This window comes from Gaeumannomyces tritici (genome assembly GCF_000145635.1).
Source record: "Gaeumannomyces tritici R3-111a-1 unplaced genomic scaffold supercont2.1, whole genome shotgun sequence".
NCBI classification, from domain to species: Eukaryota; Fungi; Ascomycota; class Sordariomycetes; order Magnaporthales; family Magnaporthaceae; genus Gaeumannomyces; species Gaeumannomyces tritici.
In genome coordinates, this window is record NW_008804545.1 from 3301143 (window position 1) to 3322075 (window position 20933).

Sequence of the window (20933 nt, forward strand, 5' to 3'; positions counted from 1 at the left end):
TTTCTTGTCTGCTGCCTCGTTTCAAATAGTACCTCAGCTTGGTATTGTCAATTCCAGGCCATCCTCAGGGACTGCCGGGCCCGCTAGTTCTAGGGCAGGCTCGGCACTGACCCACCCCCAGTTGGGCCCGGCTGTTTAGCGTGCTGTCCTCGAGGGCTGATTGGCACGTCTGCAGTGTGGCCGGATGAATGCTTTTGTCTTTTTTTTTTCGCTTTTTTTTTTGTTTATTTCCCTTCATGCCTTACCAATTGAACAAGTCACCGAAACTTAGCGCTAGCGTTCACAAGCCACTTCAACAGCTAGCTCCAGCCCAACGAGGGGACTTGCAGAAGAAGGTTTGCCGGAATAAATAAGGCAAGAAAATACCACCCCAAAGGCACTTCCGTGTCGGAGGGGCAAGCCCGTCGCACCCCATTGGATGGGGTGTTGTGCGGGGTGCAGTCACTAGCTGCATGGATGATGGGCTGGTCTAGTTCTTTTTGCACCCAGACAACGCTAGTCCGGGTGCGGATATGCAGATGCGGCATCAAGGGTGCAGCAGCCGGGGGTAGCTCATTTTCACATGCTTCCTTGGCGGCAAGAAAAAAAAGGCAGCAAGAAAAAATCTGTGCTAATTTGTTGGGATTCCGTGCTATCTGCTTTACTGGCACGCTGCCCAAAGAAAATCCTGCGCCCATATGGACCGCACAGTCAGGCCATAAACATTAGATACGAGGGACGGGAAAGGATAACATGGCACAGGAAATTGGGGACGGGGGCTTCCAATTCCTGTTGCTGCCGTGGCTGGCCATGCTGGCTACCTGTATCTATGGACTTGCTCGAGTGCCAATCATACATGGCTCTCAACCCAAATTTCAGGCCACAAAAGCTTCGACTACAACTGACGAGCATGCATGACGCAGAGACGATACATGTGTTCCTCAGGCAGAGGGTTTTTGGTTCAGATCCTGACCCAGGCAGCTAAATCATTATGCCTATTCCGGGGCACATTACTGTTTCTATCGAGTAACTCTTAACGGCCCATATACGCGATGGCAAGATAGATGTAGGGCGTGAAATATCACCACATGGCTCCATAGTCTTCATCAACCATCTGTTGCCATTGGTTGTCTATTCGTCTTTGTCCTCGTCTTCGTCCGTCGCCTCCTCTTCCTCCCGGTCGCTTTCGTCATCAGCTCCCTCCGGTCTGGGTATCATCTCGAATGCCGTGATGCACGTGATGCGGTTCTGTGTCTCGTAGCTCCCCACCAGCTTTCCCACCTGCTTTCCGCCCCCGGATCCGCGAGCCGAGGCCAGCTCGCCCCCCGTTAACCTCCATATCCCCAACTTGCCGTCGCTGCTGCCCGAAACAGCAATACAGGGCCTGGTATTCGCCCCAGAGGCTGCAGCTCCCGGCAGTATCACAAAATCCTTGATCCTGCTGGTCACGCCGCGCTCACGTCCTCCAAGTACTCCGACCAGCATGGCTGTCGGCACCCGCTGCTCCTCCTTCTTTCCGGCACCCTCTCTGGATTTGGGCTGTTGTAGATCCTCGTCTCTAGTCGAGTACAGGCAGATGCGGCCATCCTCGGTCGACACGGCCAGATAACTTGCGTCGTCTTCGCCCACCTGCACGTAGCGAATTCGGTGCACCTTGCTCTTGGTGTTGCTGACGACCCTACACCGGGGCGTGCCGCCCATGCCGTAGACCAGGACCTCCCGGTCGAATGCGACGGCGAATTCGTCCTCGCCATCGGCCGACCCCCATACCACGCTCCTCCCCTCGCCCATCGAGAGCTTGCCCTCGCCCATCTGATGCAAAAGGTCCTTGTCGAAGTTGAGCACGCCCGCCTTCTTGCCGGTAACCAGGTTCCATAGACGCATGCACCGCTCGCCCTTGGTGACGCTGATCATCAGCTTCATACTGGAGTGGACGGCAAAGTCGTTGACGCCCGAAGGCACCCCACCGAGGGGCGCCGTGTCGCCGCTGGGCCGCCCCCACACTTTTGGGATAGGAGCTTTTATGGCCGATAGGAGGGACCAGTCTCGGGTCCTGGTGACGGCAATGGTCGAGTCTTCAGATGCCGACATGAGCTTGGAGCGCGTCGGGAAGCTCAGTTTCGTGATGGTAGACGAGTGGTGTAGCAGCGTGCCCAGCTCCCGGTTCTTTGAGTTCTCCAGCACCGGCCGCGGGGCGAGCGACGAGATCTGCTGCTGCTGGGCATCGCGCCGCGGGGGATGCGCCGATATCGTATAGACGTTGATCCTCTCGTCCGTCCCGCCGGTTGCCAGCATCACGCTCTGGCTTTGCCCAGGCGCCGGCGCCGACGGCGGCGAGACGGCCAGGCACTTTATGGCCGACGTGTGCGCATCGAAGAGAAACGTATCTGCGAATTCGACCGAAGGCGCATCATCTGTGGTTGATATTCTTGCAGTGAGCCCGTGGAGTACTCGGTCGTAGGAACCAGCGACGATCTGAATCACCAACTGGGCGGCGGCGGAGGCTGGAGATGGAGATGGAACCGCAACTGGAGCTTTGGCGCGTTTTGTTGCCTGTTTTGAAGACTCGTCGTTTGTAGGCGGCGCCCCATCTCGCTTCCGCTTGGCCATTGCTGTTGTTGAATGCCTCTCGCAGTCCAATGAAATTATAGTTTCGCTAGATAGAGAGACTTGCTGGACCAAGAGCCAAGTTGCGACGTTCATCGACAGATGATGCCATCGATGGTTGGGAAGCTAGGAAAAAAAAAAAACTAATGCTTCAATTGGTATCGATAAGGCACCCTACTCCCTGGTAATGAGTGGGGCGATATGGGGTAAGGTGGTGGGGGGATGCTGTGTCGGGTCGTTCGAGCCTGTTCCTAGTTCGTTCACAACGAAAAGATGGCGTCGCATTGCGTCAATCATTTTACTCTACAGGGCTTACACCCGCGAATACGATGAAGGGGTTACCACGAGCAGATACAAGCGATCAACATATTCACATGAATCTTGGGAACTTGGACGTCGTAAAAAAGAACTACCGTACTTGCGCATTTCTAGCAAACGGCAACTGACGACCCACACACCTTTTCCTAGGTATCCATTTCCAGTATCCATTGCAAGAAAACACATCAGACTCGAGCCTAGGATATTGAAAATTCATGGACTTTTGTCATTATTATTAATCCGAGGATTCGACCCAGGCGCAAAGGAAAAGACAATTGCAGGTATTGTGCTGTGAAATGAGGTGCTCTGTGTTGCCAACATTGCCAGAGACAAAAGCAGCAGGAAGAGATAGTAGGGGTAGTCGAGGTTCTCACTGAAGCGAGACATAGGAAACCAATCAGACAAGTGGGAAACTGGAATCAAACAAACCGAAAAAGCCACGAACGAGACTCGAGTAGAATCGAGACAGATCCGACGCAGATAAAATGCTTCCTACATGGCCTGGATCCCGGGCTGTGCCAGCGGCTGCTGACCTCCAAGGCTGTTCTGGGATGTAGCACCGCTAGCAACGGAGTGCGGCTTGCGGACAACCTGGGGTGGCGGCGGCAGGTCTTTGCTCTTGGAAGCTTTCCCGATGGAGAACACGGGGCTCTCCCATCGGTCTCCCTTAAGCGCGAGCTCGCGGTACTCGGTGGCCTTGGAGCTGATGCCGCCCGGGAGCTTGACATCGGGGAACATGCTGTCGTTTTGAGTCACGGCGTAGTTGACCTTCTTGTCGGCCGCCACTTTCTCCGCCTTCTTCTTCCCTTCGAGGACCTCGCGCTGGACAGCCGAAGCGTACCGACTGTAGATGTTGGGGACGTTCTCCGGATCAGACTTGGCCTGCTCTAACCCGCGATCGGCCTCCTGCTTAAGCTTGAAAAGGAGCTGATCGAGCTGGTTGAAATTGTCCCGAATCGCCTTGCCCAGGGCCTTCTGGAGCGCCGGCCGCATCACCTTGAGCAGCAGTGGCTGCGCGATGCTGAACAGAAGCTTGTGCTTCGACTCGTGGAGCTTGATCTTGAGGTTCTTAACGTCCACGTCGACCTTATCGACCCTGAAGAACTTCTGAACATCTTTCTCATCGGGCGTCGATATCTTGAGCTTGAAGGAGAAACCGTCGCCACCCATGAAGATGTCGGCACGGCCTGTGTCCGTGAGAGACGGGAAGCCCTGCTTGCGCTTGACGTAGTAGCTGACATCACGGAGGTCCATCTGGATGCCCGAAACATGGACCTCGGCGGAGTGCTTGTTCTTTGAGCTGATCTTCTTGCGCCCCCAGCGCATGTAGTTCTCGCTGTGCACATCGAGCAGGTTGGGGGTGAAGTTGTCGCTCTCCAGGACGAGGTTTTCGATCACCGCATCCACCTGATGATCCGAGAACTCTATGCGAGGGACCGGAACATAGGCGATATTCTCGAAAATAGCGGGAATGATGATGTCGGTCAGATCCTTCACTAGATGCTTCTTGAACTTGGGCTTGCCGTTCTCGTCGTTGCCCAGGTCGTTGAACAGCTTCTTGACAGCCTCACCGAAGGACTTGTTCTGGGGGTCTTGGTCAAATTGGTCGATCAGGAACTTGATCTCGTCGACGATTCGGTCTGTGTGGGTCTTGTATTTCTCCCGCAGGAGATAGTTGCCGTGGTCGTAGAGATGGTTCCACTCCTCAGTCGATGAATCATCCAAGATGTAGCCCTGCTCCTTCAGGCACCTCCGCACATAGGCATTGGTGTCTCTGAACCAGTCGCGTAGCTCAGGGTCACGATCAGCATCGCGGTATATCTGGCCGATGGCGGCCCAAAGGTCGTCGGTGGACGTTCCATTGGCAAATCGCTCAATCAGGACCTTCAGGTCGGCCTCGGCTTGACCAAGGCTGGATGACCTGGCCTCCTTAGCAGTGCCGGAGCCCTCTTGACCAAGCACCCTGGCGTGACGGCCATATTGCTCAGCAAGGTCGAGAAGTGTCTGTATGGCGTGCTGGTAGTCGGGATGCTGCTGGCACTCGATGATCATTTTCTAAGGCATGTTGTCAGTATATTTATGCCAAGGCCGACACGGAACGTCCGAAAAACCTGCCGATGCGCGGGCATCCGTATCACGCTTACCTTCAAGCGCCAGATGGCCTGCTCACGCCTGTCCTGGGGCATCTTCTGCTCCAAGTAGCGCTTGGTACGTTCCCGATACTCTTGGGTCTTGGCCCGAGCCGCTTCTTTGCCTTCGGCAGTCAGCTCCTCTGCTCGGGCCTGGTCAACTGGGACTGAGGGAGAAGCGCCAGCGGCTGATGCCAGGGCATCCGTAGGTTCCTAGACACCCATGTCAGCTGGTGTCTGAGGGAGGTTGAGAGAACTAGAGGGCCTGGTTGCCTGGACCGCAGCGAACATACCTGTCCGGTCTGTAGGCTATTGGCCAGAGTCGCGCCCGCGTCACTGTTGGAGGTCTTGTTGTTGGCCGGGCCCTTGCTGTATGCACCCTGAACCTGCTTCTTCAGATTGCCCTTGGAAAAATCCGGAGCATCGTGCCAGGTGTTGTCATCAGCCGGGCGATCGATCTGGGCAAGATCGGCTTCTGAGGGTCGGACGCTGGCAGCAGCCTTGGTGGCCGCATCGCCGGCCATGTCCCTAAAGATGATGGTCGCATCCTTGACTAAAAAGAGTGGGGGCCGCGTTTGTTTAGAAGACTGAAAAAGTGGACGATATGGGGGAGGAAACCACAGCTGTGATGTGGGACGACTCACGTAGTTTGCGGAACTGGCCATTGGTGATGATCAACCTGCCTAGTGTCCGGAGACCTTCGGCGGCACGGTCTCCATGGGCTTTGGCGGTCTCCTTATCCACGGGAGCGCCAGGAGCCTGCAGAGACTTGGGGTCGAAGTGCGACGTCTGCCAGCCAAAATCCTGCAGGAGGTTTCCCGCGTTCTTGGACAGGATCAGGTGCTGAGCCTTGCGCACGACGTCCTGGAAGTCGGCCACAAGAGCTCGGCCCTCTGGTGAGAGCTTCTCAGAAGGGCTCGCCAGGGCCTTGGAGGTCAGGAAGCTGTTGAGAGCAACATCTACCTGGTCGTTCTGTTCATAGGCAAGGGAATGCGTGGTTAGAATCTCGGCTGCGAACTATGGCAGCTCCGGCGAAGTCGTCACGCGAACAAGGGGGTGAGGTTGTGCACATACTGAAGGGTATTTTCCGTGCTGAAAGGCGGAGATGATACCATAAACCTGGAGCTTACGGGCCACGTCGGCGTCCTTCTGCTTGACGTCGACGGGCTTGTTGACAGATGTGGCGGTCGCCATGCTGCCGGGCGCTGGCGGTTGGCGTTCAGCGGGAGGAAGAGTGTGAAGTAACACGCGCCCACGGAGCTGGTTCTCTTTTCCTTTTGTTTTCTTTTGCGGAAGGGCGGGAGGCTAAGACGCCCTGGAAAGATGTCAGGAAATATTACTGGGAATTAAGTTTACCAATGTAGATGAAGACGGGAGAGTTGTGGTGACTGTGCGGGAGTGGATGGATCGAGGCCGGAAGGTTAAATGGGACGGGGGCTAGGGTTTTCAGTCTGGGCTGGCAGAGGTCGCGCCAGGTGCGAAGGACAAGTGTAGGACGTCATCCGTCGAACGAGGAGTGTCTGCACCTGCGGCCCGAAACAACAACAAAGGGGGCGAGCGGCCTGTCGCAGCCAAAAGGGCGATGGCGCTACAGCTTGCAGGGGGTTGCTATCAGGAGCTGCAAGTTGAGTCTTGCGCCACTTACTGGATTCCTGTCGGCTGGCGTAGATGGCGACCCAGTCAAAATGTCGCAACCAGAGCTGGATCAGTGCGCGTCAGCTAGCCTGTTCAGTGCCCGCTGACTGCGTTGCATTGGCTGGGCTTCGACTATGTGGACGCCTCCGTTATCGCTTTCCAAGGAAGTCGTACCTAATTGACGTGAAGCCGAGTTACCCGGGCTCAATGCCTTGCCGTGTTCTACGCTTGTCTGTTTGCGTGAATGATGTCCTGGTTGTTGTGTCGTGTTGCCAATGGAAATGAAATCGTCACACCCGCGGCTCAATGACGTCAAGAGCTTGTTTGAAAACACGTGCAACCAGGCACGCGTGGCACGCCAAGGGCATAACTGGAGCTACAGGTCCCACCCCAGTGGAATGTCCCTGCCCCCACTCAATGGTCTGGGCTTTTGCTCCCTCCTGCTAGCTCTCGACGTTGATTCTAGCTACCTACCGTGCAATTGATGATGTGGGAGCTGTTGTTGTACGTCATATTGACGGCCGCTAGGTTGTCTGGGTAAGCAAATGTGTTATTTCTTTGACTAGTCGGCTTTTGCGCCATGGCATGGCTTGTGCAGGAGACTCGGGTTGGGTACAGCAGCCGTGGGCCCCCGACTTTCATTACAAACAGCGTGGCAGCCCGCCCAGGCATTGAACCATTTGCTTGATGATCTACCGCTAGCTGACTGAGCACACTGAGGTTAAAGATGTGCTTTGTTGCAGCAGCTCTCAACCTAGGTGAGAGCTATGGCCACCCACAGTTCCTGCCTGCCGGAGTTCCACTTTATCCATCCGCTGATGACGGCAGCCTGGAGGATTGGGTGAACGCGTCTGACGCGCTCATTCACTGGCCTTGAGGTTGCGTTGGAGCCCAGAGACGACTGTTGTTTCTAGGTAGGTATCTAGCTGCCACTGTCTATAATCTCGATGAGTTTGAATCGTCGACCGACCCAGCCAGTGGCAACCGGCCGCTTTTCGTAACACCAGTGTTTCAAGGTAGCCTGGCTGTTGGTGACTAGCAAGCTCTCGAGGAGTGAGGCTCGAGATGTCTCGTTTTAAGCGACAAGCATCGGCCGGTCCCTCGGTCACCCCCTTGCTGGAGGCGCAGGAAGAGGACCGGATGCAGTATGGCTCTGGATCGGCAGGTGTCGAGGACGATCTGCGTGACAAGTAAACCCTCCACCATCCGGCGGCCGCGGCGAGGACCATAGCTAACACGCGCCGAGTAGGTTTGCGAACCGCCCGAAAAACCACTCTCGCACGCTAGTCTTTTCAGATCTCTTCACCAATCTGTTCAACCCTCTAAATGAAAACAAGAAATCGCGGGGCCCCAGCGGCCCCCCCAGGCGCAAGACGGGCTCCTCAAAGCCGTCGCCCCACGAGCAGCGTCGGCAAATCATCGAGCGCTTCATCAAGCGTTGGCGTAACGAGGTTGGCAACGACTTCTACCCGGCGCTACGCCTAATCCTTCCAGATAAGGACCGCGACCGCGGCGTCTACGGGCTTAGGGAAAGCGCGATTGGCAAACTCCTCGTCAAATTGATGAAGATATCCAGTGATTCCGAGGACGGCCATAGCCTGCTGAGGTGGAAGCTCCCTGGCCAAACGTTTGCCAGCCGCATGGCCGGCGACTTTGCTGGCCGATGCTTCGAAATCCTGTCCAAAAGGCAGATGCGCACTGCCCCCGGAGACATGCGCATCGCCGAGGTCAACGCTCTACTCGACCGTCTATCTGCTGCTTCGGGCGAGGTCGAGCAGCTGCCCATCTTCCAGGTCTTCTACGAGCGCATGAACGCTGAGGAGATGATGTGGCTGGTCCGCATCGTGTTGCGGCAGATGAAGGTTGGCGCCTCGGAGCGCACTTTTCTTGGCATGTGGCACCCCGACGGCGAGGCTCTGTTCAGCGTTAGCTCAAGCCTGCGCCGTGTGTGCTGGGAGCTATGTAATCCTGCCGTACGCCTCGAGCAAGAGGACACGGGCGTCACTCCTATGCAGTGCTTCCAGCCGCAGCTCGCCCAGTTCCAGATGCCCGAATCCTTTGAGCGCATGATCACGCACATGCGGCCCACGGATGACGACCTGGAGTTTTGGATCGAGGAAAAGCTCGACGGCGAGCGCATGCAGATGCACATGGTCGAGGATGACTCGGTGCCTGGCGGCAAGCGCTTCCGCTTCTGGTCGCGCAAGGGGAAAGACTACACGTATCTTTACGGCAGCAGCCTCGAGGATGGCAAATCGGCTCTTACCCAGCACCTCGGAGGCGCTTTTGAACCGCGGGTTAGAAACCTCATCTTGGATGGAGAGATGGTCACCTGGGACCCCAAACTCGACAAGATGGTGGCCTTTGGTACCCTCAAGACTGCCGCGCTGATGGGCCAGCAGATGCCCCTGGACGAAAGCAGTGAAAGGCCCTTGTTCCGCGTCTTCGACATTCTGTACCTCAACGACCAGCCAATCACCCAGTACACGCTGCGCGATCGCCGCGGGGCCCTAGACAGCGCGGTCCGTGGCGTCCACAGAAGGCTCGAGATACACCCCTACGACAAGGCGACGTCGCACGACGCCATCGAGCCCCTTCTGCGCCAAGTTATCGCCGACGCATCCGAGGGTCTGGTGCTCAAGAACCCTCGGTCTATGTACCGGCTCAACAGTCGCAACGACGACTGGCTCAAGGTTAAGCCCGAATATATGGATGAGTACGGCGAGTCTCTCGACTGCCTCGTAGTTGGCGGCTACTTCGGATCAGGGCGCCGAGGCGGCACCGTCTCCAGCTTCCTCTGCGGGCTGAGGGTGGGGGAGAATCACGTCAAGGCCGGTATCGACCCGGAGAAGTGCATCAGCTTCTGCAAGGTTGGCGGCGGGTTTAAGGCTGAGGACTATGCTCACATCCGACACCTGACTGAGGGCAAGTGGATGGGATGGGACGCCAGCAACCCGCCTAGCAAGTACATCGAGCTTGGCGGCGGCGACAAGTTTCAGTACGAAAGGCCCGACGTCTGGATCCGGCCCAAGGACTCGGTCGTAATCTCGGTCAAGGCTGCCAGTGTCGCATCGTCAGACCAGTTTGGCATGAAGATGACACTGCGCTTTCCAAGGTTTCGTGGCCTGAGGTCCGACAGAAGCTGGAACTCGGCACTGGATGTGGATGGGTTCTTGAGACTTCGGGAGGAGATTGAGCAGAAAGCCAAGGAGAAGACGGAAATGAAGATCGAGGACCGCAGGCGCCCGGCCCGGAAGAGGGCGCGACGAGAGCTCGTCATTGCCGGCCAAGATACCTCGGCCGCGATGCCGGCCGGCGCCAACCAGCTGGGTGGTTTTGCCAACGCAGCGGCCAAGAAAGGGAGGCTGTTCAAGGGGCTCACCTTTTGCGTGCTCTCAGAGTCGCTCCGTCCGGTGCGCCAGACCAAGGCGCAGCTCGAGATGCTGATTAAGAGCCACGGGGGCAGCATCTCGCAGAAGGCGGATCCCAAATCCAAGACGATGCGCCTAATTGCAGACAAAAATGTGGTCAAGGTAGCAAGCCTGATCAAGCAGGACGGTGATGTGAACGTCATCCGTCCAGGATGGATCATGGACTGCGTTAAACAAGGGGGTGGTGGATTTGTGCTCCCGCTCGAGGAACGGCACCTTTTGCACGCCCCCGAGTCCACGCGGCGGCTCGCCGAAGAGGCTATTGACGCGTTTGGCGACAGTTACATGCGGGATCTGGAGGCCGAAGAGATTGATGGGTTGCTGCAAGGCATGGGCCAGCAGGACGACGACGAAGGCGCCGATAACGACGATATGCAACGCATACTGGAGCTACTTGGCGAGACGGGCGAGCCGGCCCGCGGCCTGATGTTCCAGCGGTGCTTGGTCCACTGCGCCAGGTCTGCTGGCACGCCCGCCTTCGCACTAGAGCAGTTACAGAACTACGTGCTGTTCGGGGGCGGAGCCATAGCGGACAGCGCCGACAGGACCGGCATCACCCACATAGTTGTGGTGACCAACTCTGCGGCTGCCGACCCGCTTGCTGGCAGGGAGCTGGCGGCCGAGATGCGTTATACAACGAGCTCGATGCGGCGGCGGCCGCGGATTGTATCACAGGAGTGGGTCAAGGAGAGCTGGAAGGAAGCAACACGGCTGGACGAGGAGATGTTTGCGCCTCAGTGATTTGAACTCTAAGGGGACCATTCAACAGGCCAGGAACCAGACGACTGAACAGATAAGCCACAATGCATTGAGAGCCCCCATCTACAGGCGGTCCTCACCACTACAAAGGTAGATAGGGACCTAGACCGGTAGGCAGGTAGCTAAGCTGGGCCCGGTGCTGGAGAATCGAGGGTGGCTATGTTCACTTGCCGATGGTGAGGAACAGACGGTCGCCAACATCGCCCAGACCAGGGCGGAGCATGCCATCTTTGGTAAGCTCTTGGTCGACGGCGGCAACCCATATCTCGACGCCCTCGGGCCACTCCTCGGCAGCGCGCTTGATACCATCTATGGCGGCAATGACACTGAGGACAACGATGCGGTGGGCCCCCCACTCGCGCAGAGTCTGTATTGCGGCGGCGCAGGTGCCGCCCGTGGCGATGACGGGATCGAGGATGAAGGCGAGGCTGGGGGCGACGCTCGCGGCCGCGCCCCCCGCTCCGGGAAGGTGGTTGGGCAGGTTGTTGTAGTACTCGACGGGCTCGAGCGTGGTCGGCTCGCGGTAGAGGCCGAGATGGTGGACCGGGACCGGCTCGGGTAGCAGGGTCTGGACGGCTGCACAGGGGGCGAGGGGAGTCGGGGTCCCAGAGTGTCAGCAGAAGTCCCTTTGGCGGGCCGTGCTAGGTAGCGGGACACGTAGAGAAACCAACCCTCAGTCATGGCGAGACCGGACCTCAGGATGGGGACCAGACACAAGGTCTCGGGAGATATGCGGCTCGCGGTGTACTCGAAGCCGATGGAAGTTTCGTCCTGTTCCCTCCGGGGCCAGGATCGGTCAGCAGTCAGGCCAGGCGCGGGCAACTCGGAAGAAGCCCACCTCCCTCTATTCAGTCGCGTACCTTGTGCGCGGGGACTGCGGAGACGCTGGAGGCCAGGGCCTCGCAGGCGACGATCAGTGATATCTCATGGACCAGGTTCTTGACCTCCTTTGCGGGCGTCGACTTGGACCGCAGCTGGCTGAGCTTGGCGACGAGGCATGGGTGGTTGGAGACGTGAACGTTGGCCGGGAGGCTCATTGTGCCGACTATCCTGTCGGGGCTGATGGAAGAAGGTTGGAGGCGGACAAACAAGCGACGAGGGGAGGCAGCAAGGGATGGATGGCCTTGGGCGTTACGAGACCAAGCCTAGTAGAGAAGGGCTAGTTGGCATGGAAGAAGCACTTGCAAGTCTATCTTGAAGAGTCGGTGGAGAGATATGATCCAACACGAGAAACACAGGGGACGGCGGGAGGAGGCAGACAAAGCGGGAGGGGAGTTGACCGAAAGGCGGCGGCGGCGCCGCCTCAATTTGTTTGCTTTAAGCGGGCCGACACAGCTCAGAACGCCTAGGTACATTTGGGGTGGTACTTTCTGGCGGTACCAGCGCCGCCTCTAATGGCACCTGCCTGCAGGTAGCCCTCATGTGGCTAGCACCAGCGAGGTCAATGGGCGCCAGGCTAGCACTGAGTTGATAGACACCAGACGGTATGGAAAGGGGCACAGAGCTCTGGGAATGGGGTGGAGCATTATTACGTAGGTAGGTGCGGGAAAAAAGAGGTATCTCCGGAGACAGGACAGGCAATGCAACTCGAGCAAGGCGGGGTTCAGAAAGGTCCCCACTGACCCTCCCGCCTGTACACCGCGTGGGCTAGGTATCCCCAGCGCCCTTATCAGTCAGTGTGGCGCTGCCCAACAGGCCCCATGACTAGCAAACCTAGCGACCTAAACGGAATGCCGAGCAAGCCGCTGGGCTGTCTCGGTGTTTGTTTACTTGACGGACAATCTATGGGCGTTGGGTCGAGAGCCTAAGCCGACCCGACCACCAAGGCCCAGCCCTGCAGGCCGCCAGGCTTGGCACCCCCTTGCGGCCACCTGCATACCACCCACCAACGCATCTACATACCGATATGCGCAAACGCGCCGCACTGGCAGTGGCCGCCGAGGCCTACACGCTCTCGTACCTGGTCCTCTTCGCCCTGCTGGGCACCCTGGCCCGCCTGACCCTGCAGGCCCTCGCCAGCTTCCCCGGCGCCCCCGTCGTGTTCGCCTCGGTGTGGCCCAACTTTGCCGGCAGTTTCGTCTTTGGCCTCGTGGCTGACGACCGCGTCCTGCCCCGGCCCGTTCTCTCTGCTGCTGCTGCTGCTGCTGCCGCTGCTGCCGCTGAGGCTTCCGCGTCTCCATCCGGTGAGAACCACGGCGTCTCGGACGACCCCGAGTCCACCTCTCGGCAGCCGACGACGACGCCGGCCCCGAGAAAGAAGAAGACGCCCCTCCACGTTGGCCTGACCACCGGCTTCTGCGGCTCCTTCACTTCCTTCTCCTCCTTTGCCAGGGACGCCTTCCTGGCCCTGGTCGACGGCCTCGCCCCTGATCCGCCCGGCAGCAACAATGCCGGAACCAGCGGTGGTCGCTCCTTCATGGCCCTCCTCGCCGTCCTCCTCGCCACCGTCTCGCTCTCGCTCGCCGGCCTCTTCTCGGGCGCCCACGCGGCCCAGGCCCTGAAGCCCGCCGCCGCCGGACGCCCCGCTGCCCTCGGTTCCGTCCGGACCGCCCTCGACCGCGCCGCCCTGGTCGCTGCCTGGCCCTGCTGGGTGGCCGTCGTCGTGCTCGCCGCGGCCGCCGCGCCCCTGTCGGATGCGTGGCTGCGCGGCCAGGTGCTGTTCGCCCTCGCCTTCGCGCCCCTCGGCTGCCTGGCCCGCTACTACCTCTCGGCCGCCCTCAACGGCCGCCTGTGGCCCCGCTTCCCGCTCGGCACCTTCGCGGCCAATGTGGCGGGCACCGCCGTGCTGGCCGCCGCCTGGGACCTCGCCCGCGCCCGCGCCCGCCCCGACGGCGGCGGCGGCGGCCTGGCCGGCTGCCTGGTCCTGCAGGGGGTCCAGGATGGCTTCTGCGGCTGCCTCACGACCGTGTCCACGTGGGTTGCCGAGCTGGCCGAGCTGGGCCGCCGTCGCACGCGCGACGCCTACGTCTATGGCGCGTCGAGCGTCGCCGTGGCCCTCGTTCTGACTATCGCCATCATGGGGGGTTTCGCGTGGTCACATCCGGGAGACCTGGAGATGCACTGCGTATACTGACTATGGCTAGCTTTATTTCCCACCGTAATCGTAGAACTGCAAAAGAAGCTAATATAGCAAAATAATAATAAGGAGGATCATCACCTTTATAAAACATTCAAAATATTCATTCAATTGTGTCGGCGAAATCACCAAGTGTAGTAGTGGATGACAGCTGATGGATGTCTTGGGTTGTTGCGGTTTCTGAATTCCACGAGCAAACACGCTCTGGTTCTTTTGATATCTATAATGCCCTTTTCAACTCTGCGACCCATCGCCTTTTTTTTTCTTCAAACCTCAGCCAGAGATTGACAATCTTTCCCATAGAAGAGCAAACCCCGCAAATGTGAAGCATGTAGCAACAGCAAAAAAATAAGTGAGAAAAAAGACATGCGAGAAACTTCCTCGAGAATTAAAAACTTTGTGCAAATCATGCCGTTGCTTGAAGCCGCTCAGTCAAATCAACAAAAGCAAAGAACTACCCCCAGGGCGGCTACTGCAGCTTAGCCATTCTCCTCGACATGCTACAGAAAGACACAATCGGTTAGCAAGGTTCGCACAAGACACAGGGAAGGGGGGGCCTGAACCATCGGGATAGAGAGAACTTACAAGTCGTAGAAGGAAAACTGGCTCGGAGATGAGCCAAACTCGTAGACGAAGCGGCTCGCCAGGTAGCTGCCAAAGATGGCGCGCAGGTACTTGTCGGGCACCCTCTCGACAATGGTGTCGAGCCCTATCTTGTCCAGCAGCAGCTTGGGAAGCGCGTCGAGGAGGACGCTCGTGCGGATCTTGTCGTTAGTCCACAGCTCCGAGTGCTGCAGCTCCTCGTCCAGCGTCGTGATGGCCACCGACAGCTTGTCTGACAGGATCGACCGCTGGATGCCCGTCTGCTCGTGCTCGCGCCAGATGGCCTCGAACTCGAGCCGGGCGTTGTCGCAGATCTTGGCCTGTACCTCCTTGACGTACTGCTTGTAGAACTCAGGCGCGTTTCCGGCCGAGTCGTGGCACATGTGCTTAACGAAGCCCTCGTCGTCGAAGCTGAGCGAGGCCAGAACCTCGAGCGACGACGATGTCACTCCACCCTTGTTGGCACTGGCGTCCTTGATCAGAACGCAGCCGGCCGCCTCGAGCCGGAGCTTGGCGTCCTGCGTGATGAAGAGGTTGGCGCCCTCGACCATGTACGGGATCACCGACTTGCCGTCCTTGATAAGGCGGCCCACCGACACCAGATCGATCGACTCGGGCCGGCCACCGCATGGCACAAACATGTCGGTCAGACCCGTGTCGAGCAGGTGGTATGTGTTGCGGAACGCAGTACCGTTGGAGATGGTCTGGCCGTTGGGCAGCGTGACGTTGGTGTCGTCACAGAGAACCCGGAAGCCCTCGGGGCTGAGCTTGGACATGTCAAAGTGTGAGATCATGACACGCGCACGTGCCAGCCTCCGCAGCTCGTCGATGTCGATGCCGTTGGGGTCGCAGAGCACGCCCGACCCGTCGACCACGGACGTGTACTTCTCGTTGGACAGGAGAATCTCGTTGCTGCCAAGGTCGCCGTCTGGGCCGCCCGTCTGCATCTTCCTGACCGTCGATGGGTCGAGCTCCAGCTTCCGATAGACGCCCTTGACATACTCGCGCACCGACAGCGTCGTCATGCCGTAAGAGTCGTGAGGGATGCCACCGAGCTTGGGGGACTTGCCCGTGAAGAAGGACTTCCACCAAGGCGCCCCGCGGGCCCGGGCATGGCCAGTGGCCCAGTCCACCAGGTCGGCTGTGTTCTCGTCGGGACCCAGGAAGAGGATCTCGGGCTTGCCGTAGAGATCCACAATGGGGTTCTTGATGCCGGGCGTCTCAGCCGGGAGCAACAGGTCCAGGATACTGTCGATGTACTTCTCAAATGCCTCACGCGCCCGGTCCTGCTGCTTAGGGTCCAGCAGGATGACGCCCTTGGAGCCGCCCTCGGGGATGTCCTTGTTCTTACGCTGCTGCGTGCTGGCGAGTCCGTAGTTCTCGTCAAACAGGTTCCGGGCGTTGATGGAGTAGGCCTCCTTGCTGCGCGACTTGACAATGCGGATGCCTCCACGGGCAATGTCCTTGAAGCGCAGGTGGAAGCCACGCGACTCGGACGTGATGACGAGGAACATGCCGTACAGCGGCTTGGGATACTCAATATCGGGCAGGAACGACGCGTCCAGCCGGAAACTGAGAGCCACCTTGGTGGGCGTGAAGTAGTTGGTCTTGAGCACGGCATTGTTGAAGACGCGGAACGCCGTCATGACCATCTCCTCGTGCTCGTTGGACACCTCCTTAGTGATGCGGTCTTTGAGCCGGGCGTCTGTCAGCACCTCGACGGTGGGCGTGGGCGAGATGGCGTCACGCTCGAACCCGGGACCGACACTCAGGTGCACACTGGCGAAGGATGCGTATAGGGCGCGGACCAGGCCAGGGTAGGATGCGATGATTTCCAGAATGTAGTCGGGCGTGAATGTCTCGGTGCGCAGGCGGCGCTTGAGCTTGGAGAGGATCTCGGCGTGCACGTTGTTCTTAGGGTTCAGCGCCTCTGACAAGGACGCGTACTCGGAGCCGAGCCGGTTGAGGAAGTGCTGCACAAAGACCCATACGGAGTGGCCGTAGATTGCCTCCTGTAGGCTCAGCTCGCCCGTGGCGAAGAGGCTATGCAGCTTGTTCTGCGGGATGCAGTACAGCAGTGACGTCTCCTTGGTGATCTGGTGAATCGACTGCTCGATGGGCGGGTACTTGCCGTCCGAGTTGGGGGCCGGGCGGAGGTAGAGACTCATGACTGTGATGCCGTTCGAGAACTGCTCGACGTACTTGCGCGAGCTTGTGACGCCGTAGTAGTGGTAGAGGTCGCTGAGAGCGCTGAACATGCCGTGCGCCGTGCGCGAGCGGAACGCAACGACAAGACGCTTCTCGGGAGAGTCTTCAATGTCAAACACCTCGATGACAGGACCGGTGCGGTTCACGGCAAGCTCGATGATCTCCTGGTAGATCTGCTTGGTGTTCTTGGTAGCCTTGGCCAGGAACATGCGGTCGCTGATGACCTCGAGCCGCGTCTCGGTCGGCTCGGCGTTGGAGTCGACAAATGTGCACTGGTAGACAAAGTAGCAACGCAGGCTCGCGCCACTAGCAGCGTTCTGGCCCAGAACACCCGGCGAGCGGAATGTCTCGACACGGAACCGGCGGCTGGTGTCGTTGCCATCCAAGTACTTGGACTCCAGGCGGGTCTCGTAGCGCGGGCCGTCGATGGCACTCTGGCCAGGCTCGCTCGTGTCGATGTAGATGGCGTGATCTGACGCCTCCATATCAAGCCGAATCTCCTCACGCTTGTCCTCCCTAGAGAAGGCGGCAACCTTGGCTGCATATAGCGAAGTGATGTGGTTGGCAACCACCTTGGGGTCCTCCAGCTGGAAGTAGACATCGTCGATGCCCAGTTCGTTGTAGAACCAAGTGATCTGGGCTTCGACGACGGCTTCGGGAATCCAGCCCGCCTCCAGGATAATCCTCTTCACTATATCAGGGGTCAGCGGGCGGAAACAGCGAAGACTCCCGGCGACGCTTCGACGTACCTTCTTCCATTTGCTCCACCCTCCCTCCAAATTCAGGGGCCACATAGCCAACAGTGGCTGACCTAAGAACCCTGTGCCCATTGCCGTTGAGCCTTGCCAGGTGAGGGACGCTGAAATGCGTGGGCTGGGGAGAAGGATGGCGGGAGGGCTCATCCTTGACGCTGCTAAGCAGCTTCTGGGCTGGGTTTTCTGCGGGCGTCGACATGATGGGAAATCCCGAAAGCTCAAGAGGGTCTATATAATCCGGGAATCTATCCACGGGCAAGTCAGTCGGGGTCTGGATGGCCAGCATTGTGGAAATGAAGCGAGAAGATAGAACAAGGTAGCGATGGAAAGATATGGATGGCAGGGACGCGGCTCAGGTCTGTATGAGATGCATGGCTCTGATTGTAACAGTTCCAGCGAAGGGGCCCGCTACTTATAAGCGTGGACAATGTTGGGATGGGACAGCCGTGGAGAGGGAGATGCGAGGATAGGAATCTGGGCTGAGAACACGGGGCCGTATCGGCCGCAAGTACCAAAGCATAGCCTCAGCGGAAGCTACAGACGTCTTCGAGCGCACTTGCAGATCAGAGACGGGTGGGTTATCTGGAACCTTGTCGCACAGGCCCCAGGTCAGAGAGCTCACCGCCTCGTACACGAGGTCGAGATAAGAACTTCCTATCGGATTCAAAGCCTTGGATCGCGTGTGATTTGTCCTGGGCCGCTTGCTCACTTCCTGAACTGTCCGCGTTTATCGCGGAGCTGGCAAAACAGCCAACGATTGCAAGGTCGTACGAGGAAAGCAAGGAACAGGTCGCTTGGGATTGTGGTGGGTGGAGGACAAAGGCAAGTGACGAGAGCGAAGGAAACAAGGCATAGAGATGTGTCATGACGGCGAGTCTGAAGACCACCTTCCGCCAACGCTGCACTGTCCGGACGGGAGCAGACAAGTGGTCGGGGTGGAAGAGCCCGGCTAAACAAGGCACAGAGTGAGCGCGCATTGCTCTAGCTCTGTTTCTCCCCACGCCTAAGTTATGCGGAGTCAAACATGCAGACGCTGGGGAACTATCCCGACAACGAAGCCGCCGAGCCGCTGTTGGCGGGTCCAGAAGAACGGATGATGGGCTGGATATCTGGGCTGCTCCGGAGCCAAGTCCCGCGTACTTACACGATCTGGGCGGTACCTGGACGGGTGGGTATGTGGTACAGTGAACAGGTGGGAAAGAAGGAGTGTATGTTATGTTGCGTATGTCTCGCTTGCTTGAAGTACGATGTGAAGAAGGTGGAAGTGAAGAGGCAAGATATCACTAGGGAAGAGTGCAAATGCGTTGACGAAAATGGACCAGGTGTTGGGTGCTAGGTTGGCGAAAAGGGGGGTGCTTGGGATTGTCAGATGCAGGTGCGGACCAGGAAATCGGCGCTGGGTCGATAAGGCGCACGTCATGCCTTTGCTCTGCCTGGAGGTGGAACAGATGGCCTGGGTTCGGTGCAGGGCGGGGGAATTCAGGAACGGATTGGATTTCTTCTGGGTGTGGTGGGGCAGCCGCTTCCAAACCGACGCTAAGCTTGAGTGACGGGAAGACGCGGCCGCGTCGTGTTTTCAGATGCCATGGATCGAGTCCTGTCGAATCGCTGTCACCGCCCTTGCCGCCACTGAGGCCGCGTTGCCCGAGCAGGTGCGCAAAGGAGCTAATACGAGGCCCACCTGGGCGACTCGACTGTTGATTGTGGGTTTTTGCATTCCCTCTCGCCGACAGGGCAAAGACAGAGGGGCTGAAAATGACATGGCCGTATCCAAAAACGGGGGCAAGATAAGGAAGCATGGAAACAGGCCAGGCATCTGACTAAGACCATTCCCATTGGAACGCACCTGTGTCGGTATCTACTCGATGTATATGATTCGCCCTTGCCGCCGGCCGTTCCGATGAGCCGATCTCTCCAAGGGGTGTGTTTGGAAGCGAGAGAAGAAATAGAAAGGCTGCGTCCGAGGAGGCGGGGATGCAGACAAGTCAAGAGGTCAGGAGAGAAGCTAGTTGGGCGTCGGATAGTCTGTCGACGATATGGTCAGCTGGCGAGCGATAGGCGGACAAATTTAGGCACGGCGGAGGAAGGCTAAGGAACAGAAGTGAGGCGGAGCGGCTGATAAGAATCGCGCCGTGTCTGCACGTACCTGGGATAAGAGTGTACCTGTCTCGCCCGATAGAGATGGTCGAGATGCCCGGCAGACCAATAGCAGGAGTGAATGCTTGGTAGACTGCGAATCAGAAGGATGGCTCGGCGGGAGCTTGAGGGCCTGACACAAGGTAGACTCCTAGCCTGGGAAAAAGCGGCCTACCGGGTGGCTTTTATACTCTCCTACGTTGCGCGGCAGACACGATGGACCGCCCGGATTCCAGGACAGGAAGCCGGAAGTGGATACGATGCTGGAGATGGTTCCCTACCGTCATGTCTACGAGACAGGTACTTCCCGCCACCGCGACGCGCAAGTATTTTTTTTTTATTCTCGCCTCTTTCTCAAAGCAGTAAGAAAAAAACCCCGAATAGAACAGGAAACCCCCTAGTCCTTTTCCAACCCCGGGTTCTTTCTCAGCACGCAATTCCGAGCAGACGCATGTGACCAAATAGCTCCTCTCTCGACCATACCAGTCAAGGTTACGAAATCACCACTCCCCGCCAACCGAATTCTCGAGCCAATTCCCAGACCGAACTCCAGCAGCACCTCAGCCCGGACGGCATTAGCATTGGGCTGTGTCTCTCCCGTCTAGCGTCCTTACCCGCCTCCAATTGGCACTAGTCAATGTAGGCGAAGCTCTTGATGAAGATACTAATGACACGAACAAATGTCTTAGGTACCTTGAGCGTTATCCTAAACAAAGTCCAAGTTCTGGAACTCGTCGCTGGAACTGGGGTCGGTGGGTCTGCCCAAGCTTCAGTGCTTGGCTCAGCTGTGCGCTGGTCGAAACGGAAATTCGATACCCAGCAGCCCTTCCGTGCCACCATCAATGGAACCAGCCCAGCCGCAGCCCCTGAATCGATCGTTGTGGGCGCTAGGGGGATGTGGCAGATCCTGCCCCAATCAATGCCGGAGCCGATGTCAGGTGAGCAGTGAAGAAAATGAAAAATCAACCATGCCGGCAAACCCGCTAGCCGCCGTCTGGACGCTCGAGGGCATTATAGGGTATTGCAGGGCATTGCAAGGTACCGAGCTACATGGACGGATCGGTGAGCACGCAAAGCCTCCTCTGTTGGTCGGTCCCCTTGGACATCTTGGACAAGTAGGTACCTACCTTGCCGACCTAGGTAAGGTACCAACTAAAAACAAAAAACAGCACACTTTAGGAAGACCGGCAAGCAAAGTGGGGGTAAAGGCCTCTATTCTAATTGGCTGCTCCCGGCCAATGATTGGCTAAATTTTTTAAAGTGTGCTGTTTTTCGTTTTCCGTTGGTGGGTACCTGA

At 58.1% G+C, this 20933-nt stretch overlaps 5 protein-coding genes across 5 annotated transcripts; 2 read left to right on the top strand and 3 right to left on the bottom strand.

The window, feature by feature from the left end:
• Positions 1-697: 697 nt before the first annotated feature.
• Positions 698-2707, bottom strand: GGTG_01032 (hypothetical protein). The gene has a single exon (XM_009218789.1). It carries the CDS (start codon positions 2680-2682, stop codon positions 1111-1113), a length of 1572 nt encoding a protein of 523 aa, XP_009217053.1. The 5' UTR covers positions 2683-2707; the 3' UTR covers positions 698-1110.
• Positions 2708-2944: 237 nt separating this feature from the next.
• Positions 2945-6955, bottom strand: GGTG_01033 (hypothetical protein). The gene is made up of 6 exons (XM_009218790.1): positions 6843-6955; positions 6108-6733; positions 5678-6005; positions 5327-5586; positions 5049-5246; positions 2945-4959 (listed from the first exon to the last, which is right to left on the bottom strand). The coding sequence occupies exons 2-6, from the start codon at positions 6225-6227 to the stop codon at positions 3397-3399; spliced, it is 2469 nt and encodes an 822-aa protein (XP_009217054.1). The 5' UTR covers positions 6228-6733; positions 6843-6955; the 3' UTR covers positions 2945-3396.
• A 407-nt stretch (positions 6956-7362) lies between these two features.
• On the top strand, positions 7363-12516 carry GGTG_01034 (DNA ligase 4). The gene is made up of 2 exons (XM_009218791.1): positions 7363-7858; positions 7918-12516. The coding sequence occupies exons 1-2, from the start codon at positions 7734-7736 to the stop codon at positions 10838-10840; spliced, it is 3048 nt and encodes a 1015-aa protein (XP_009217055.1). The 5' UTR covers positions 7363-7733; the 3' UTR covers positions 10841-12516.
• A 248-nt stretch (positions 12517-12764) lies between these two features.
• GGTG_01035 (hypothetical protein) lies at positions 12765-14097 on the top strand (the record flags this gene model as incomplete). Its single annotated transcript, XM_009218792.1, has 1 exon — positions 12765-14097. One exon carries the CDS (start codon positions 12765-12767, stop codon positions 13929-13931), a length of 1167 nt encoding a protein of 388 aa, XP_009217056.1. The 3' UTR covers positions 13932-14097.
• GGTG_01036 (NAD-specific glutamate dehydrogenase) lies at positions 14072-19870 on the bottom strand. Its single transcript, XM_009218793.1, has 5 exons — positions 19647-19870; positions 19347-19525; positions 17495-17745; positions 14520-17436; positions 14072-14434 (listed from the first exon to the last, which is right to left on the bottom strand). Exons 3-5 carry the CDS (start codon positions 17697-17699, stop codon positions 14404-14406), a joined length of 3153 nt encoding a protein of 1050 aa, XP_009217057.1. The 5' UTR covers positions 17700-17745; positions 19347-19525; positions 19647-19870; the 3' UTR covers positions 14072-14403.
• Between the last annotated feature and the right edge of the window lie 1063 nt (positions 19871-20933).

Bases quoted from the DNA above. Each gene is read 5' to 3' on its own strand.
- GGTG_01036 (XM_009218793.1), bottom strand. From the start codon at position 17,699: ATGTCGACGCCCGCAGAAAACCCAGCCCAGAAGCTGCTTAGCAGCGTC. The intron at 17,437-17,494 runs GTACGTCGAAGC...CCCCTGATATAG, and splicing joins GGTGGAGCAAATGGAAGAAG to TGAAGAGGATTATCCTGGAG. The intron at 14,435-14,519 runs GTAAGTTCTCTC...GTCTTTCTGTAG, and splicing joins CAGTTTTCCTTCTACGACTT to CATGTCGAGGAGAATGGCTA.
- GGTG_01033 (XM_009218790.1), bottom strand. From the start codon at position 6,227: ATGGCGACCGCCACATCTGTCAACAAGCCCGTCGACGTCAAGCAGAAG. The intron at 6,006-6,107 runs GTATGTGCACAA...GCCTATGAACAG, and splicing joins AGCACGGAAAATACCCTTCA to AACGACCAGGTAGATGTTGC. The intron at 4,960-5,048 runs GTAAGCGTGATA...AACATGCCTTAG, and splicing joins AGGCCATCTGGCGCTTGAAG to AAAATGATCATCGAGTGCCA.
- GGTG_01032 (XM_009218789.1), bottom strand. From the start codon at position 2,682: ATGAACGTCGCAACTTGGCTCTTGGTCCAGCAAGTCTCTCTATCTAGC.
- GGTG_01034 (XM_009218791.1), top strand. From the start codon at position 7,734: ATGTCTCGTTTTAAGCGACAAGCATCGGCCGGTCCCTCGGTCACCCCC. The intron at 7,859-7,917 runs GTAAACCCTCCA...CGCGCCGAGTAG, and splicing joins GAGGACGATCTGCGTGACAA to GTTTGCGAACCGCCCGAAAA.